We start from the raw sequence: 19,141 nt of genomic DNA on the forward strand, positions 1-19,141 counted from the left end.
TTTCTGGTAATTTCTCCCCCTCCCCGTTCTTCTTCTTCCATTCCCCATTCTGGCTCCGTCTCTTACCCCTTCACCTCTCCTCACCTGTTCATCACTTCCCCCTGGGTCCCCTCCTCCTTCCCTTTCTCCAATGATCCACTCACAAACAAGGGAAAATCTTCAGATGCTGGAAATCCAAGCAACACACACAGAATGCTGAAGGAACTCAGCAGGCCAGGCAGCATCCACGGAAAAGAGTACAGTCGATGTTTTGGGCCGAGACCCTTTGGCAGGACAAAAGAGTCTCAGTCCAAAATGTCGACAGTACTCTTTTCTGTAGATGCTGCCTGGCCTGCTGAGTTCCTCCAACATTTTGTGTGTATTCCTATGGTCCGCTCTCCTCTCCTCTTATGTCTTCCTTTTCAGTCCTTTACCCTTTCCACCTATCACCTCTCAACTTCTCACTTCATTCCCCCCTCCGCCACCCCCTTACCTTCCCCCTCACCTGTCACTTTCTAGCTTGTATTCTTTCCCCTCCCCCCAACCTTCTTATTTTGGATTCTCCCCCCTTCCTTTCCGGTCCTGATGAAGGGTCTCAGCTTGAAATGTTGACTATTTATTCCCCTGCGTAGACGTGCCTGGCTGGGCTAGTTCCTCCAACATTTTGAGTGACTTTCACTGACTGTAAGATTATCCGGGATCATCAAAATCTCTTAGAAATACCAGTTGCTGCAATTTTTTTCCTCTCTGAAAACTGTGATGAGGCAGGACATCCCCCGATGGTCAATTTCCTCCAAGGTACAGTAAGTGTTGAGTATGAGGTCATTCCCTTTGTGGCCATTCTGCAAAGTGCCACCTTGCCCCTTCATTCAGCTCAACCAGAGAGACAAGAACTTCAGTTACCCGAGCTGCAGATCTTCCATAGAGTCGCTGCAAAGTTGCCCCCACCGCTCCACGTGTGTCATTTATTGAGTATTTCCCAGATCTCCAGCCAGAAGTCCTGTGGTCCATGTACATGTAGAGTAGGCCATGGCCTTTAACGCATTTTGGCAACTTGTACAGTATAAACCTGAAGGTGGAGTAAAAGGAGGCCGGAACAAGAAGTTAATGTTAATGTGAAAAGGAAATGTTCAAAGTTCATAGTAAATTCATCATCAAAGTGCTGATATGTCACCATACACTACCCTGAGATTCATTTTGCAGGCATTCACAGAACAGAGGCAAACAACAGAATCAATGAAAAACTACACGCAAAGACTGACAAACAACCCAATGTGTAAAAGAAGAAACACTATGTAAATACAGAAGAAGAAACAAATAATAATAAATTAATAAATAAGATAAGTAATTAACACGAAGAATGAATTGTGGAGTCTTCCAGTTTAAGCTGGTTTAAGCTTAAACTTGCAGGTTTAAGTGACAATCTTCTGGTGGATAATGAAACAAAGAAAGCAACTAATTATTTTGTTATTGACACCTTTTCTGGTAACTGATGGCTGGAAACAGTGGGCTGTGGCTTCCCTGTTGGAGCTGAGCTGAATTTGGCACTTTTGTGGTGTGGCTGGAGTTTCGCCAGGGCGAGACAGCTGCACGATGAAGTTGCTGGTACGGACTGGGGGGGGGGGAATTCAACATGGCAGAGCGGAGATCTGAGGTTTGACTGATTTAAGATCCGAGCCGAATTGGAAGGGCCAAGTAGCAGAGCCCAAGCCCGAGGTTTGGAAAGTTTAAGCACTGGGCCGGTCTGAAATCGTCAGTGTTGGGTTGGAGGCGGGAGACAGGCTGGTGTGACTCCCTGCTCCATGGGGTTTGCTCGTCACTGTGCTGGACTGAGGGAGGCTGTGGCCTGCAACTGGTGGACTTCTGGATCAGCTGCCGTGATGCCTGGTGTTGCAAACTTCAGTCATGGATGCCGTTTGTTGTTTGCACGACTTGTTTTTTCTCTCTCTCTCTCTCTCTCTCTCTCTGCCCACTGAGTCTTTGGACGTTCCTCCTTGGTTTTCAGTAGCTTCTTCTGGGTTTTTTTTGGTGGATGTCTGTAAGGAGATGAATCTCAAGGTTCTATAAAGAATACATACTCTGACAGTAAATGTCCTGTAAAGTCAGTCCATGGGTTGTCCTGACAACTTGATATGGACAGGTTCTATCCACTCACATAAATGGGTTTTCAATCTAATATGAGAGACAAGAGATTCTGCAGAAGCTGAAAATGTTGAGCAATGGACACAAAAAGCTGGAGGAACTCAGCAGGGCATCAGGCAGTGTTGACAGAAAGTCAGTGTTTTGGGCTGAGGTAATATTTCCCCTTTCTGGTGGGCATGTTGGTATTCTGAGCAAGCGATCAGGCATGTAGCCTGACAATTGGACCATGAGTCGAGAGAAACACGGTAAACTCGAGAAACACACGGCAGGTTTCTCCAACATCTTTGAAATGAGATACAGTAAACATTTTAGGTTTGAGGTCCTTCACAATAACTGGGGAAAAGAGAAAGAATAATTACTTAGCAGAGAAGATAGTGGAGGGGAAATTCCTTAGCCCGTCAACCCTTCTGGGGCATAGCCCTCTTCAGCAGCTCAGCAGAGTTCCCTGTCCTTGTCCAGTCTTTCAAGTTGTCCCCAGACGTGGCCCTTTGAAGATCCTTCCTTCCTCAGGGGGGAGGAGTTTGGAGCTTCGGTTGACATTTTTGTAGCTCTGGGTTTCATTGGGACGGGGTTGCTGGCCCCATGTCCAGTCCTCCACCATTTGCAGTCAGGCTTTGGATCGTATATGGTGTGGTTGGAGGAGAAATGGATGGAGCAAAAAAAATGCTTCTGCAGGGTAGGAATGGATGACTAATGTTAGGGGGCTGAGGCCGTTACAATTGGATTAAGTTTCTTTGTCTGTGCAATGTGTTGCTATTGGTAATGGTGTCGACACAGTCAGCAGGCCAGATTATACAAAAAAGAGAAATGGCACAGTAGCAAATCAAGTAGAGCTGCTGCCTCAGTGATCCATGTTCGATCCTGACCACTGTCTGTGCGGAGTTTGCATGATCTCTCTGTGACCAGGTGAGTTTCCTCCCAGAAGTGTGCAGGTTTGTTGATTCCTTACTGTGTAGGTCAGTGTTTGACTTTTGTGCTGGTGGGACAGGGGATGGTTGAGAATCTAGGAAGAATAAATCATGTTAGGATAGAATTAAGAGGTAAAGAAAATGAATGCTCCATGTTTAACATGGACTCGATGGTTCAAAGGAGTTGGAATTGGAATTGGTTTATTATTGTCACAAGCGACAAACACAAAATGCTGGAGGAGCTCAGCAGGTCAGGCAGCATCTATGGAAATGAATAAACAGTCGACATTTCGGGCCCAGACGCTTGTTCAGGACTGGAAAGGAAGGGAGGAGTTGCCAGAATAAAAAAAGGTGGCGGGAAGGGAAGGAGGCTAGCTCGAAGGTGATAGGTGAAGTCAGGGGAGTGAGAAAGATCAAGGGCCGGAGAAGTAAGAATCCAATAGGAGAGGAGAGTGGACAATAGGAGAAAGAGATCCCAGGATAATAGGCAGGTGAGAAGAGTGAAAGGTCTGAGTGGGGAATAGAGGAAGGTGAGTGGGGGGTCGGTTTATTTATCAGAAATCGATGTTCATGCTATCAGGTTGGACAGTACCCAGAGGGAATATAATGTATTGGTTCTCCAACCTGAGTGTGGCCTCATCTTGGCACAAGAGGAGGCCACGGACTGACACTTTGGAACGGGAATGGGAAATGGATTTGAAATGTTTGGCCACTGGGAAGTCCCACTTGTGGAGCGGAGATGCTTGATGAAGCAGTCCCCCAGTTTACAAGCGGTCTCTCCAATGTAGAGGAGGCCGCAGCAGGAGCACCGGACACAAGAGGTGACCCCAGCAGAGTCACAGGTAAAGTGTTACCTCACCTGGAAGGACAGTTTAGGGTCCTGTTTGGAGGAGAGGGTGGAGGTGTATAGGCAGGTGTAGCACGTAGGGATAAATGCCTAGAACCTTGTCACATGTACTGAGGTGTAGTGCAAAGCTTGTCTTGTATACTGTTCCTACAGGTCAGATCAATATGCAGTGCATTGAAATAGTACAAGGGACATCAATAACGGAGTGCAGAATAAAGCGTAACGACTACAGGGAGAGCGCAATGCAGATAGATAATGAGGTTCAAGTTCATGAAGAGGCTGATTGTGGGGTCTAGGTCTGTCTTATACCATTGAACTGAATTATACCATTCACACTGGGGTGGGAGCCGTCCTTGAGTCTGGAGACAGGAGCTCCAGGCTTTTGTATCTTCTGCCCAATGGGAGAGGGGAGAAGAGAGAATGTGGAGGGTGGAGTTTTTAATTAGCTTCCCTAATTAACTGAGGCAGCGATGAATGTAGAGAAAGGCAATGGAGGGGAGGCTGGTTTCTGCGATGTGCTGAGTTGCGTCCACAACTCTCTGCGGTTTCTTGGGGTCAGGGGCTGAGCAGTTTCCATAACAAGCTGTGGCATATCTGGAGGGGATGGTGCATCGATAGGGTTGGTAGGAGCATACCGAACAGGCCAAGGAGCCTTTTCTATTACAGAAACTGAGAAGAAAGAAACAGTGAGGCAGAATGATGACTCAGAAACAGCTCACAAAAAGAAGGGAAGTTCTCTGTTTGATCATGAGTGCTGCCGTGCTCAGACTGATGTACTGTTGTCCCTTAAGGGGGATTGGTCCTTGTAACAGAGCGGGAGGACACAGGAAGAGAGCCGGAGTGAGACTGGGTTGGGTAGGCAATTGGAAGCCTGGGATCAACTGAGTGCAGGTGCTCCACGAAGCAGTCAGCGCCCCGGCTGTAGAGGAGGTCAGGTTGTGAACATTGAGTGCAGCACACTGGCGTGGAACAACTGATGCTACATCGCTGCTTCCCCTGATTATGTTCAGGAATGGCGAGACTGGAAAGTCACAAGGCTGGAAGAGGTTTGAGAGACCCACAACTTGGTGGGGCCACCCATGCCAAACAGGTGAAAGGGTAGAGAGAGGCCAGACTATGAGTGGTCCACCAGCCCTCCAGGTTCGGGCGTTCGGCTCACAGCTAACAACCCTGACTGGTCAAACAAAATCGCTAAGGAAACAGCAATGAAGGATCTTCCGACATCTGAGTGTGACGGTATTCCCGAGTCTCCACCCTGGACTTGCATTACTAACAGTGGTGAAAACCGAGAGGAAGCTGCTGACATGAAGGGAGCCCTGAACACTCCCAGAGATGGAAGACGTTCATTTCTGCCCTAAGTGCTGGTGGTGTAACGGGCAGTAAGAACACAGGGGAATCGAAAACAGGGACTGGAATATTTAAAAAGTCAACGCTTCCCTCAAGCGGGCTCCTATATTGATACGCATGTGTTAGAGTAAAGAGTGTGGGTGAGGAACCAGGTCTCTGGCTTATCTTGAGCTTACAGAACGGAAGAAGGTGAGTTTGGCTGGCACGAAGTTCAGACAGACAATAATGGAGGAAGTGAACACAGCTGAGCCGAGGAAGGTCCTTTAGATTGTTGAAACACAGCCAGTGGATCTCTCGTCACACGCACCACTGGGACAGGGTTACGTATCAGTGATGCGTATAACAACAGATCAGTCGAGGGGTCTGAAACCTCCCTAGACTGTCACATCAGTTACTGCTCTGAGTTCACAGTGGCATAGCTTGTCTCCCATGTCCAGCAGCTTGGGGCCTGTCTGTGTGGAGTCTGCGCGATCTCCCAATGACCAAGTAGGTTTCCTCTGGGTGCCCGGGTTTCCTCCATGTACCAAAGGTGCACTGGCTGGTAAGTAAATTCCCCACTGTCAATGGTGTGTAGGTGAGAGGTGGGTATTGGATCTGATGAGAAAGTGGGGAGGACAAGTGGAGGGAAAATGAGGGGGACAATGTGAATATTTAGTGAGCTGGCATAGTGAGCTTATCGTCTCCTTCTATGTTAAGTGGAAGAATGGAAACATTCCCCATTTTGGATCACCTCATCCCTTGCTCTCTCCTCTACTGAATATTACCTCTTTCTGGCGTCCCTCCTCCTCCCCTTTCTCCCATGGTCCTCTCTCTTCTCCTGTCAGACTCCTTCCTCTTCAGCCCTTTACCCTTTCATCTATCATCTCGCAGCTTTTCACTTCTTCCCCATCACCTGGTCTCACTATCACCTGCGAACTTGTACTCCTCCCTCTCAACTTCTCACTCTGGCTTCTGCCCCCTTCTTTCCAGTCCTGATGAGGGTCTTGGCCTGAAATGTCAATGACTTATTCCCCTCCATAGATTTTGCTGAGTCCCTCCAGCATTTTCTGTATGTTGCTCTAAAATATTAATTCTGTTTGTCTCTGTTGCCTGACTTAATGTAAAAACAACGCCTCTTTATTTCAAATACCAGAAAGCAAGTCTCCTCCAGCATTCTGTGTGTGTGTTATACCAATGGCAAATCTGTCCATATTGTTCTTTGACCACTCAAAAGGATTTCTGTCCTGATCGATAAAGTTAGATTCTCCTGGTGAACTAGGGGTTAAATGGTCATGGGTCTGTACTTAATGGAGAGATGGCTCAAAACCCAAGTCACGTTAAGAATGAGGTAGCTCTTGAAGCCGTCACAGATCACGAGTATCCGAGACGCCACAGACACACCAGGAGGGAACAGGAAGATAGGAATCACATCTACTTTTTGTTTCTGACTTACTTTCATCATGACTGTGCATGGTTTTAGCTGATTCAGGAAGCAATTGCATTCTTTTTGATGTCTCTGCCTCCCTGGGGGGGGGGGGGGGGAGCAAGGCAGGAACTGTAGGACTGAGTCAAATGAGGTTGAATAGGTGACGTACATATAAGTCCTTTGATTTTTTAAATTACTTTGAACTTTGATAAAAGGTCTCAGTCTAATGAGTCTGGCTTCTTTCCATGTCCTTTCCAGTCCTGAAGAAGGGTCTGGGCCTTTGAGTTCCTCCAGGATTTGGTGTGTGTTGTGTTGGATTTCCAGCGTCTGCAGAACCTTTATGACAGTTTACACTGCTCCACCCAACAGGGCAGAGGGGAATGAGGCTTGAGTAATTCATGGGAAAACCCTGTTGTCCATTCCCAGGGGCATGAGGGCAGCAGAGTGACATGACCATTGGAGCTGATTCCTCAGCGGGGTGCAGTTGAGGTGATGAATACAGGACGTGGGAGGAAGACGACGGGAATGTGTTGAGAATAAAGTGGGCTGGGCAGAGTCGACCTCAGCGGGTCTAACTATCCTGAGCGGATTCAAAGCCCAGACTCTGCCGCCATCAATGCGGTTTCCAATGACCTCGGACACTTTCAACCTCTAGCTCCTACTCTGTCCGTGACCAACATTATTTCCTGGCCGGGTGTTTATGCAGTGCCACTGGAACCCCTGTCTCCCCTTCCCCCACCACTACCCCGCAATCCCGAGTCCCTCAGGCCCCGCTGCCAGCTCTTGGGTCCTCGGAGTCTCCATCTTCCCCTGAGCTCACCTTCCCTGAACATCCTCCCCTCTCCTCTGACACTACCAGCCCCCTTCTCAGCTCTCATCCATGCCAGGTCTTCACCATTCCCTCTGAGGCAGAACATTCTGTCCTCACCAAGGGCATCACATTTGTCCCCCTGTGCCCACACCTCAGTGAGTTCTGCACCCACCACAATGTTGAGCTCTTCTTCCGTCACCTCCGTCTTGGAGCCTACTTCTTTGGCAAGGACTCCCCACCCTGCACCAATGACCCCATCTCCCATCTTCAACTCTTCCTGGACACTCCACCCTGGTTTCTGCCTGCTCTGGATCTTTTCTTTGCCAACTGCCAACGGGACATTAACCATCCAGACTTTAACACTCTTCTCTCCAATTCCAACCTGACTCCTTCCAAACGCTCTGCTCTCCACACTAATCCTAACCTCACTATCAAACCTACAGATAAGGGGGGGTGCTGTAGTAGTCTGGCGGAATGACCTCTACCTTGCTGAGGCCCAGCAGCAACTACCAGACACTTCCTCTTACTTACCCCTCAAACAGGATCCCATTGTCATTCACACCATCACTGACCTTAGTAGCTCTGGGAATCTCCCATCCACTGCCACTAACCTCATAGTTCCCACACCCTACACCTCCCGTTTCTACCTCCTACCCAAGATCCACAAACCTGCCTGTCCAGGTAAACCCATTGTTTTGGCTTGCTCCTGCCCCACTGAACTCATATCTCTATACCTTGACTCTCTTTTCTCCCCCCTTCATTTAGTTCCTTCCTATCTAAAGTCCCAAAATGTTGACAGTTCACTCTTTCTCATAGATGCTGCCTGGATTGCTGAGTTCCTCCAGGTAGGGGTGGGGGGGTGTGTGTGTGTGTGTGTGTGTGTGTGCGTGTGTATGTGTGTGTGCGTGCGTGTGTGTGTGTGTGTGTGTGTGTGTGTGTGTGTGTGTGTATGTGTGTGCGTGTGTGTGTGTGTGTGTGTGTGTGTGCGTGCGTGTGTGCGTGTGTGCGTGCGTGTGTGTGTGTGTGTGTGTGCGTGTGTGTGCGTGCGTGTGTGCGTGCGTGTGTGTGTGTGTGTGTGTGTGTGTGCGTGCGTGTGTGCGTGCGTGTGTGTGCGTGCGTGCGTGTGTGTGCGTGTGTGTGTGTGTGCGTGCGCGCGTGTGTTGCTCAGATTTCCAGTATCTGCAGACTCCCTTCTGTTTGGGGTAGGATTAGTTTAATGATGGGTGCTTGATGCTCAGCATAGATCTCGAGAGACAAAGACTCTGTTTCCATGTTCAACGACACCCACACATATCCAGAGTTCCATCCATTCCTGCTAGCCAAGCTTTCTGGACATTGAATGCATGGACACTACCTCACTACTTTTTTATTTTTATTTTTGCACTACTCATTTAATTTAACTGTATACTTATTGTAATTCACATTGTTTCTATTATTATATATTGCATTGTACTGCTGCCACAAAGTTAACAAGTTTCACAACATCTGCCAGTGATATTGAACCTGGTTCTGATTTGCCTGTGTTTGACCCATCTCTTTTAGACCTTCTCAATCCTCATCTTTGACCTTTTAAACGCTGTTAATGAACCCGCCTCAATCATTCCCTCTGGCAGCTTGTTCCGAATACAGAACGTCACCTCCAGGTGAAGGAGGTTGCTCCTCAGGTTCCTATTAAATCTCTCTCCTCTCAAGTTAAACCCATACCTTGTTGTTCTTGATTCCCCAACCCTAGGTAAAAAAGACTGAACACTCACCCTACCTCTGCCCCTCAGGATTGTGTACACCTCTCACTCCTCATTCTTGTCTGCTCCATTGAATAAGACCCTACACTGTTCAACCTCTCTCAGTGGCGGGGCCTTCGGGCTTCAATGTCCTATCATTCATTCTATAGAGTCTCTTGTGTTGTGGATGTCTGTGAAGAGTACGAATTTTAGGTTGTATACTCCATATTAAAGGAACTGAAATGAGTCCTGTTCATAGTTTTCCCTGCACTCTTTCAGCTTAATGGCTTCCTTCCAGTATAAGGGTGACAAAAGCTGATCGCAATATTCTAAAAGTGGCCTTAACAACATCTTGTACAACTGTAACAGAACACCCCAACTTCTGTACCCGGTGTCCTGATTGATCGAGGCTGGCATGTTCTTTGTCATCCTGTCTGCCTACGAACCATGTATCCCAAAAGTCTCTGTTCTACAGCAGCCCCCAGGGCCCTACTGTTCACTCTGAAAGTCCTACTCTGACTTGTCTTCCAAAAATGCAATGCTTTGTCTTACTGAGTTTAAGCTTCATTTCCTGTTCAATGGTTTCATTTAATATCAGAGAATGTATGCAATATACAGCCTGAAATGTTTACTCTTCACAGACATCCACGAAACGGAAGAAAAACTCCAAATAATGAACGACAGAAAAAAAGTAAGAATCCCAAAGCCCCCTGCACGCTCCCATGCACAGCAGCATCAAATCCTCCCCTTCCCCAACTTATTACAGCGTAAAGCATCAGCATTCCCATAACCCACCACGCCAGCAACAGTAAAGCCCCTGAACAGAGACCATGGTCTACCTCCAACATTTTCAACATCCCACAGGCACTCTCTCTCACTAACAAGGGAGAGACAGACACCCACCTGATCAAGATTCCACTATCATTTCTGATAACATCTTCATTGCCTATTAACCATCTTCAATCTTCCTGGATCTCTTTAAAATTTTCTCCAGGAAAGGTCAGCCTAGTCTCTAGTTCAATGTCTTCCTGGTTCGAAAAGTGAATGACCCGACTTACCAATCCACTGGCTGCCCATTGTCGTCATGGCAGGAAATGTCAGAGGTCACTGATGACACCAAGCAGGCAGCAATGAGCGAAGCAAGCCTGTACCATGGGTTGGAAATGGTCATCTGCAGAAGGATGAAAATCAGTAAGTGTAAGTATCGTTCTGCGGCTAGCAGCTGGATTCTCATACTCCTTTACAAATCCATTCACTTTCTCTCCCCATATTTTCTCCGTAGTCTCCTTCCAGTTCTCATCTCCGAATCTGAGGTCCAAATGCAATCCTTGCACAGCTGGCTGCCGTGTGTGCCACTGTCATGGCTCTAGGCTCCTCCCTAAACCTCTCTACCTTGCTCCCCCTCCTAGTCTAAGATACATATCAACACCCACATTTTTGGGCAAAAGTTCCTTTTGGCAGCCTCAGTGGAGTAAGATTCTGATAATCCAGTATGCTTGAGATTTTGTTGGTGCTGGACCGAGAGATGTTAATGTTTTGGATTTTATTTCCACTAGTACTGCACTGTTTCATATATGCTACACAGATGCAGCATAAACCTTCCAGTGTACTAGTTGAGTTTAGAGGAAAAACTGTAAAAAGCACCTTGGTGCGTTTAAAAGGAGCATTAAAACTGGGGGTGCCCTTGGGTTTATAGTGTTGATTTCCTGGGCTTTAACATATCAGATGACCTGTCCTGGGCTCAGCACATAGATGTAATCATGAGAAAGGCACGATAGAAGGTTAAGGAGGTTTGGCTTGTCACCGAATGCTCTAAAAAACTTCTACAGATGTTCTGTTGTAAGTATCCTGGCTGGGTACATCATGATCAGGTGCGACAATTCAAATGCACAGGAACCTAAGAAGTTGCAGGGAGTTTGTTTACAGTTCCTGATGATTACAGTTTATAGATCCTGTTAAAGTTACTGTTCTATAGATCTGCTAAGTATGCCCACAGGAAAAAAAAGGATCTCAGTGTTGTATGTGGTGACATATGTGTACTCTGATAATAAATTTTACTTCCAACTTTTTTACTATGAACTTTGAGTGGCAGACTCAGCCCATTACACCAAAGTTCAAAATAAATTTTATTATCAAAGTACATATATGTCACCACATACAACCCCGAGATTCATTTTCTTGTAGGTATACTCAATAAGTCTAGTGAACATAACAATAGCAGAATAAATGAAAGATCGCCCAACTTGGGCGTTCAACCATTGTGCAAAAGACAACAAACTGTGGAAATGCAGAAAGAAGAAATCACTAAAATATATAAGTAAGCAACAAAAATCACGAGCATGAGAAGAAAAGTCCTTGAAAGAGAATCCATTGATTGTGGGAACATTTAAATGATGAGACAAGTGAAGTTATTCTCTGTGGTTCAAGAGGCTGATGGGTGAGGGGTAATAACTGTTCCTGAACCTGGTGGTGAGAGTCCTGAGGCTCCTGTACCTCCTTCCTGGTGGCAGAACTGAGAAGAGAGCATGACCTGGGTGGTGAAGTCCTCGATGATGGATGCTGCTTTCCTGCAACAGCATTTCATGTAGATGTGCTCAATGGTGGGGAGGGCTTTACCCGTGATGGACTGGGCCGCAGCCACCACTGTCATGTTCTGGTCCGTGAAATCCGCATTCCGGTTCACGGTCCGGTCCATGCTCCTTATACCAGGTTTTCCAGGTTTCCCCAGTTTTGGTTGAGGCAGCTGATTCTTGTTTGGGCTGGTCTCATAAATAGAACATAGAACAATACAGCCTTACAGCAATACAGCCCTTCAGCCCACAATGTTGTGCCGACCCTCAAATCCTGCCTCCCATATAACCCCCCCACCTTAAATTCCTCCATGTACCTGTCTAGTAGTCTCTTAAACTTCACTAGTGTATCAGCCTCCACCACCGACTCAGGCAGTGCATTCCACGCACTGACCACTCTCTGAGTGAAAAACCTTCCTCTAATATCCCCCTTGAACTTCCCTCCCCTTACCTTAAAGCCATGTCCTCTTGTACTGAGCAGTGGTGCCCTGGGGAAGAGGCGCTGGCTGTCCACTCTGTCTATTCCTCTTAATATCTTGTACACCTCTATCATGTCTCCTCTCATCCTCCTTCTCGCCAAAGAGTAAAGCCCTAGCTCCCTTAATCTCTGATCATAATCAATACTCTCTAAACCAGGCAGCATCCTGGTAAATCTCCTCTGTACCCTTTCCAATGCTTCCACATCCTTCCTATAGTGAGGTGACCAGAACTGGACACAGTACTCCAAGTGTGGCCTAACTACAGTTTTATAGAGCTGCATCATTACATCGCGTCTGTTAAACTCTATCCCTCGACTTATGAAACACCCCATAAGCTTTCTTTGCTACCCTATCTACCTGTGAGGCAACTTTCAGGGATCTGTGGACATGTACCCCCTGATCCCTCTGCTCCTCCACACTACCAAGTATCCTGCCATTTACTTTGTACTTTGCCTTGGAGTTTGTCCTTCCAAAGTGTACCACCTCACACTTCTCTGGGTTGAACTCCATCTGCCACTTCTCAGCCCACTTCTGCATCCTATCAATGTTTCTCTGCAATCTTCAACAATCCTCTACACTATCTACAACACCACCAATCTTTGTGTCGTCTGCAAACTTGCCAACCCACCCTTCTACCCCCACATCCAAGTCGTTAATAAAAATCACGAAAAGTAGAGGTCCCAGAACAGATCCTTGTGGGACACCACTAGTCACAACCCTCCAATCTGAATGTACTCCCTCCACCATGACCCACTGCCTTCTGCGGGCAAGCCAATTCTGAATCCACCTGGCCAAACTTCCCTGGATCCCATGCCTTCTGACTTTCTGAATAAGCCTACCATGTAGAACCTTGTCAAATGCTTTACTAAAATCCATGTAGATCATATCCACTGCACGACCCTCATCTATATGCCTGGTCACCTCCTCAAAGAACTCTATCAGGCTTGTTAGACACGATCTGCCCTTCACAAAGCCATGCTGACTCTCTCTGATCAGACCATGATTCTCTAAATGCCCATAAATCCTATCTCTAAGAATCTTTTCCAACAGCTTTCCCACCACAGATGTAAGGCTCACTGGTCTATAATTACCCGGACTATCCTTACTACCTTTTTTGAACAAGGGGACAACATTCGCCTCCCCCCAATCCTCCGGTACCATTCCCGTGGACAATGAGGACATAAAGATCCTAGCCAGAGGCTCAGCAATCACTTCCCTCACCTCATGGAGCAGCCTGGGGAATATTCCGTCAGGCCCCTGGGACTTATCCATCCTAATGTATTTTAACAACCTCTTTTCCCTTAGTATCAACATGGTCCAGAACATCAACCTCACTCATATTGTCCTCACCGTCTTCAAGTTCCCTCTCATTGGTGAATACCGAAGAGAAATATTTATTAAGGACCTTGCTCACTTCCACAGCCTCTAGGCACATCTTCCCACCCCTATCTCTAATTGGTCCTATCTTCACTCCTGTCATCCTTTTGTTCTTCACATAATTGAAGAATGCCTTGGGGATTTCCTTTACCCTACTCGCCAAAGCCTTCTCATGCCCCCTTCTTGCTCTTCTCAGACCCTTCTTAAGCTCCTTTCTTGCTACCCTATATTCCTCAATAGACCCATCTGATCCTTGCTTCCTAAACCTCATGTATGCTGCCTTCTTCCACCTGACTAGATTTTCCACCTCACTTGTCACCCATGGTTCCTTCACCCTACCATTCTTTATCTTCCTTACTGGGACAAATTTATCCCTAACATCCTGTAAGAGATCCTTAAACATCGACCACATGTCCATGGTACATTTCCCTGCAAAACATCATCCCAATTCACACCCGCAAGTTCTAGCCTTATAGCCTCATTATTTGCCCTCCCCCAATTAAAAATGTTCCTGTCCTCTCTGATTCTATCCTTTTCCATGATAATGCTAAAGGCCATGGAGCAGTGATCACTGTCCCCCAGATGCTCACCCACTGACAGATCTGTGACCTGACCTGGTTCATTACCTAATACTAGATCTTGTATGGCATTCCCCCTGGTCGGCCTGTCAACATACTGTGACAGGAATCCATCCTGGACACACTTAACAAACTCTGCCCCATCTAAACCATTGGAACTAATCAAGTGACAATCAATATTAGGGAAGTTAAAGTCACCCATGATAACAACCCTGTTATTTTTGCACCTTTCCAAAATCTGCCTCCCAATCTGTTCCTCAGTATCTCTGCTGCTACCAGGGGGCCTATAGAATACCCCCAATAGAGTAACTGCTCCCTTCCTGTTCCTGACTTCCACCCATACTGAATCAAAAGAGGATCCTGCTACATTACCCACCCTTTCTGTAGCTGTAATAGTATCCCTGACCAGTTATGCCACACCTCCTCCCCTTCCCCCCTCTCTATCCCTTTTAAAGCACTGAAATCCAGGAATATTGAGAATCCATTCCTGCCCTGGTGCCAGCCAAGTCTCCGTAATGGCCACTACATCATAATTCCATGTATATATCCAAGCTCTCTGTTCATCATCTTTGTTCCTGATGCTTCTTGCATTGAAGTACACACACTTTAGCCCTTCTACCTTACTACCTTTATACGCTTTATTCTGCTGCTCTTTCCTCAAAGCCTCTCTATATGTTAGATCTGGCTTTACTCCATGCACTTCTTTCACTGCTCTATCACTCCGGGTTCCATCCCCTTTGCAAATTAGTTTAAACCCTCCCGAACCATGCTAGCAAACCTACCAGCAAGGATATTGCTCCCCCTCGAGTTCAGGTGCAACCCATCCAATCTGTACAGGTCCTACCTTCCCCAGAAGAGATCTCAATGATCCAAAAATCTAAAACACTGCCCCCTGCACCAACTCCTCAGCCACGCATTCAACTGCCATCTCCTCCAATTCTTACCATCACTATCACGTAGTACTGGCAGCAATCCTGAGAACGCCACCCTTGAGGTCCTGTTCTTCAGACTTCTGCCTAGTTCCTGAAACTCACACTTCAGGACCTCATCCCTCTTCCTGCCTATGTCATTGGTACCAACATGTATCATGACTTCTGGTTGCTTTCCCTCTCGTACCAGGATGTCATGCACCCGGTCAGAGACATCCCGGACCCTGGCACCCGGGAGGCAACAAACCATGTGGGTGTCCTTCTCACATCCACAAAATCACCTGTCTGCTCCCCTGACTACAGAGTCTCCAATGACGACAGCTCTCCTCTTCTCCGTCCCATCCTTCTGCACCACGGGGTCAGACTCAATGCTAGAGGCCCTTCCACTGTGGCTCACAACTGGTCTGTCATCCTCACCAACAGCATCCAGGACTGTAAACTTATTATTCAGGGGAATGGCTACAGGGGTGCTCTGCACTACCTGTCTACTCTCCTTCGCTTTCCCCCCTCGGACTGTCACCCAACGACCTGCTTCCGGCAGCCTAGGTGTGACTACCTCCCTGTAGCTCTCATCTACGACTGCCTCATTCTTCCTTATGAGTCGAAGGTCATCCAGCTGCTGCTCCAGATTCCTCACACGGTCTTCCAGATCGCCCAGCCGCAAGCACTTCTGGCAGATGTGACTCTGCGGGAGTGGGGAGTTCCCCCAAGACTGCCACATCTCACAGGAGAGGCACATCACCATCTCAGGAGGCATTGTAAAGACTAACTGGGAACAAGCTCATCTTCCGCCTCTTCTCCTAGAAGCCTCTTGAGTCAAAGCCTCAAATCTCCACTCCTTCACTGGCCCACTCACTCACTGGCTGCTTTCCAGGATTCAGCCTCTGGATGCTGGATTGTTCCTGTCCAAACCCCCTGTCTGTATCCCTTTCCTTCACCTTCCTCCTGGAGCCTCGCCTCACCTCACCTTGCCTTGCCTGGAGATTTGCCTCACTTCACCTCACCTCGGCCTGGAGCCTTGCCTCGCCTCGCCTGGAGATTTGCCTCACTTCACCTTACCTCGGCCTGGAGCCTTGCCTCGCCTCACCTTACCTTGCTATGGAAATTCATTCAAGGGCCCCAACTTTTAAAACCAAACCTTGTACCTGATGGTCTCCTCTATTGTAGCTGAGTCTCTTTAGTATTAATCATTGACAGGATGGGGAAATATCACTCACCACTGGTTGAAATGACCTAGAACAGAGCAGCTTTCTGGGGTTATTTCAGAGGGCAGGTCTGGGGCCATTCAGATTGCAGGTCTGGAGTACAGACTGGGTCAGGACAGCAGACATCCCCTTCCTTCTCTAGATGTAATTTCATGGCCATCAGGTATAGTCATGATCACCAGACCAGAGATTAGATACGCACTCAGGGGTCCTCTGACCAGAGAGTGGCCTGACCATGTTGGTACAGACACATTGGAGTGCGAATAGGAAGTAGAATGGAGCAGCGAGGCCACCGGGAAGCCTCTCTTTGTGGCAGACAGAGCAAGCCCTGTGTTACCGGTGGAAGAACATCATCTCACAAACTACCCCACCTAGAAGCCCCGTCAGTCACCCCCTTGCCCTGTCTGCGGAAAAATCTGTTCAACAGGAGGTGGAAGTGAAAGGAAGCTGAAACAGGAAAAGAGAGATGCAGCTGATGCACCATCAATAACTCTCTGAGACCTGAGGCAAGACATCGGCTTTTATTGACTGGAAGAAAGAACAAGCAGTATTTGACCACCATACTACATCCTGGAGATAGGGCAGGGCTCAGGCCTCAATCGCTTTTATACAGGGGTCTGCGGGAGGAGCCACAGGAGCAGGGGGGGGGCGTGTCCAGACAGGTATATGTAGTTCACCACAGCAGCAAAATGAAGAATGCAACGTTAGCACACCGATGTGGTTCACCCTCCCCTTCTCTTATCTCAGTTTTACATTGCTTTCGGTGTCAGCACCCGTGTCTACCCCAGCCTACTATGGTAAATCTTCCTTGCTGCTCTCTGAGCCGTCCCCCAACACTCATCCCGCCCCGACCCGACCCAGTGACTCACCAGCCAGAGGGCATGATCTGTATTCGCCTGTCAGAGCCCATCTCAGGACAGGGAAAGAAGTGACAGTGAAACCGGGAAACAGCAGCGCTGGCCAGCTCAATATCTCGAATTTAAATTTACTTTTGACTTTAACACTTGATAAAGTGCTCTCGCCTTTGCAGATAGCGTAGCGGTCAGCACAACACTGTGACTGCTCGGGGCGTTCGTGTTTCCTCCCACAGTGCTTCCTAGGCAAATGGGTCTTTATAAATTGTCCCGTGACCCGGCGGGTTGCAGCTGACTGGGCTGGCGGAACCTGTTCCGTCCTGTACGCCTGAATAATTCATTCATCTTCTTCTCCTCGAGTCCTTCACGTTTCCTACTCAGCTTCTTACTTCATCTCTTCTCTCGCCTCATCCGGTCTCACCTGACACCCCAAACACCGAGGAACTCAGCAGGTCGGGCAGCATCAATAGACAGGAATAAACAGCCCATGTTTCCTGCCAAGACCTTTCATCTGGGCTGGAAATGAAGCGGGAAGAGGCCAGGATCTATCCCCTAACTCGTCTGTCACCATCCAGCTAGTACTCTTTCCCCTCGCACACCACCTTATTCTGGATTTTCTCCAGCACCTTCTGTGTGTTACTAATTATAATGATTTTCCTCTAACTTATTCTCTTAATCAACGACCCTGTGAATCGGCAGAAACAACATTAACCTTCCCTGTTGTCTAAAAAACATTTCAGACCGAAAGCTTACCTTTCCGTTCCGGACCGCACAAGATCAAAGCAGGCGTGTGTGATTTGAAAACCAACCCTGAAGACGTCCGTCCCGCTTCCCGTTTCTGAACGCGGTAACTCGCTTGTGCCGCCGAAGGCAGGGCTTGAAATTGAAACGGAAATCTCCAGACTTGTCAGCTAGTCAGGTGATCGTTTAGAAAAGTACAGAGTTAACATAAAACCGAAAATGTAAGGAATACTCAGCAAGTCAGGCCACAACTGCGGGAGAAATCACTACTTTGTGTTGAAGACTGAAGAGACAAAGGGCACGTTAAACTTCAGGGAGGGTGGGGGAGGGTGTGTTCCTCACGGGCAACAGCCATGGCAGATTAAAGCAAGGTTATCCAGTCAGTGAGTGAATGGAAACAGAGTTAATGTTTCATGTCAACACTCTTTTCGACAGGGCTCAGCGGGTTGAGAGATGGGAGAGGGTAACGCGCACGAAATGAGCAAGCGTCTGTGGTGGGGTCTGAACGGCTGAAGGGTCGGGCTGAGCCCCCTCGTCACGACTGGAAAGGAAGGGAGAAGAAGACAATAAGAATGTGGAGGGAGGGGAAGGAGGACAAGCTGTCAGGTGAGGGGTGAGTGGGGGGGGGGAGAGGAGATGAAGTAAGAAGCTGGGAGGCAGTAGGTGGAAAGGGTGAAATGGCTGAAGAGGATGGAGTCAGAGAGGAGGGGGTAGGAAGTGGGGAACCAGAGGGAGGTGATGAGCAGGTCATCAAGGCAGGGGAGTGATGAGAAAGGGTGAGAGAGAAACCAGAATGCGGAATGGGTTAACAGAGGGGAGTGATTACCAGAAGTTAGACAAATTAATGTTCATGCCATCTGGCTGGAGGCTACCCAGAAGGAATATGGGGTGTTATTCCTACACAATTCTGGCTACTACCCTCTCATTCCTTCCTTCCCCCCCCCCCATTTCTCTTCTCCTCCCCTGCCCACCACCTTCCTCTGGCTCCCCAGTTCCTTCCTTCTATCCCATGGTCCACCGTCCTCTCTTATTAGATCCCTTCTCCTTCAGCCTTTACCACTTCCACCTATCGCCTTTTCACATCACACTCCTTCCCCAACCCTTCCCCCTCAACTTACCTCGCCTATCACCTGCCAGATTGTACTCTGACACCACCAACCTCCCTGCCCGCTTGCACCATCTCCTTATTCTAGTTTCTAACCCCTTCCTTTCCAGACCTGATCAAGGGTCTCAGCCCCAAAATCTGGA

The 19,141-nt window shown here is 47.9% G+C and overlaps 1 protein-coding gene across 2 annotated transcripts in view; it reads right to left on the minus strand.

Annotated features, from left to right (window-relative positions):
- The window catches only part of dnase2 (deoxyribonuclease II, lysosomal), a 38,621-nt gene extending 20,182 nt beyond the window's left edge, over nucleotides 1-18,439 (minus strand). Inside the window, exons 1-3 of one of the 2 annotated variants that reach the window (XM_059992345.1) lie at nucleotides 17,906-18,439; nucleotides 10,219-10,331; nucleotides 883-1,048 (exon numbers count right to left, since the gene is read on the minus strand). In XM_059992345.1, the coding sequence (XP_059848328.1) occupies nucleotides 883-1,048; nucleotides 10,219-10,331 (279 nt within the window). In that variant the 5' untranslated portion in view covers nucleotides 17,906-18,439. Of the gene's footprint in view, nucleotides 1-882; nucleotides 1,049-10,218; nucleotides 10,332-17,167; nucleotides 17,388-17,905 lie in introns of those variants that run through there. The other variant, XM_059992348.1, reaches the window with a different exon arrangement.
- Between the last annotated feature and the right edge of the window lie 702 nt (nucleotides 18,440-19,141).

Source organism: Hypanus sabinus, chromosome 16 (genome assembly GCF_030144855.1).
Source record: "Hypanus sabinus isolate sHypSab1 chromosome 16, sHypSab1.hap1, whole genome shotgun sequence".
Classification (NCBI taxonomy): Eukaryota; Metazoa; Chordata; class Chondrichthyes; order Myliobatiformes; family Dasyatidae; genus Hypanus; species Hypanus sabinus.